Genomic DNA, 1,060 nt, shown 5'->3' with positions numbered 1-1,060 from the left:
GAGTCCATCAGAGGAGCCGCTGACTGCAGGATCAGAAGGACGATCTGTATCAACTGCGTTTCATCCTTGAATTCTGTGTTTCTCTTTTCTGAATTGAAAAGGGATTTGCGCCCCTCCCCCCCCCTCCCCCGGGGTGACCTGCACCACCCCTATAACGTGGTTTTCATTAGATGGAGATGAACCTCTGATGGCCCTCCAGTGATCATTAGACGCAGCCAGCAACTCGACTCTTATCAGTGGGATACTAATAATAACATTATGAATTCCATTAATCTTAGGTTCCGGGCCGGAGGGGACAATATTTTGCTGCACACAGATGACTTCCTGTCAGAGATTTCATTAAAGGACCCAGCAGGGGGGTATCTTCTCGGCCTGTACTGCCTGGCGGTCTGTGGATGTTATTGGGCTGTATGTCACCCGGATTGATGTTGATAATTAGTGCCCATTGCCTCGTCTTCTTCTCTCAATAATATATAATACGCTCCCCATTCCATTGGCCAATCAAACCAACAAAATGGCCGCCTGGTGTGGACATGGTGGGCAGTGTCTCCGGGGTGTACGTGTGACGTTGTCACCTCCTCTGGTTTGATGCGTCCGTCTCATCTCTGGCTCACTATTTTCCCGTTTTGTATCCCTCCAGACCACCACTCTGATTGGCCTGCTGAAGACGGCCCGCCTCCTGCGTCTGGTGCGAGTGGCCCGTAAGTTGGACCGGTACTCGGAGTACGGCGCGGCCGTCCTCTTCCTCCTCATGTGCACCTTCGCCCTCATTGCTCATTGGCTGGCCTGCATCTGGTACGCCATTGGTCACATGGAACACTACGACCAGGAATACCGCTCCATCGGTTGGCTCTATTCGCTGGGGACGCAGATCATGAAGCCGTACAACAACAGCAACCAGAAATCGGGGCCGACCATCAACGACAAGTACGTCACCGCCCTCTACTTCACCTTCAGCAGCCTGACCAGCGTGGGCTTCGGAAACGTGTCCCCCAACACCAACTCCGAGAAGATCTTCTCCATATGCGTCATGCTGATCGGATGTAAGTACGACCTCCTC

The 1,060-nt window shown here is 52.8% G+C and overlaps 1 protein-coding gene across 1 annotated transcript in view; it reads left to right on the top strand.

Annotated features, from left to right (window-relative positions):
* The window catches only part of LOC108803368 (potassium voltage-gated channel subfamily H member 2-like), a gene marked incomplete at its 3' end in the record, with an annotated part of 27,271 nt that overhangs the window by 12,134 nt on the left and 14,077 nt on the right, over nucleotides 1-1,060 (top strand). Inside the window, exon 5 of the mRNA XM_018575215.1 lies at nucleotides 641-1,043. Within this exon, the coding sequence (XP_018430717.1) occupies nucleotides 641-1,043 (403 nt within the window). The remainder of the gene's footprint in view (nucleotides 1-640; nucleotides 1,044-1,060) is intronic.

The sequence above is a fragment of the Nanorana parkeri genome, unplaced genomic scaffold, assembly GCF_000935625.1.
Source record: "Nanorana parkeri isolate BGI_ZX_2015 unplaced genomic scaffold, ASM93562v1 scaffold3650, whole genome shotgun sequence".
NCBI lineage: Eukaryota > Metazoa > Chordata > Amphibia > Anura > Dicroglossidae > Nanorana > Nanorana parkeri.
The sequence above is the reverse complement of the archived record's forward strand: the minus strand, read 5'-3'. Positions and strand labels throughout refer to the sequence as shown.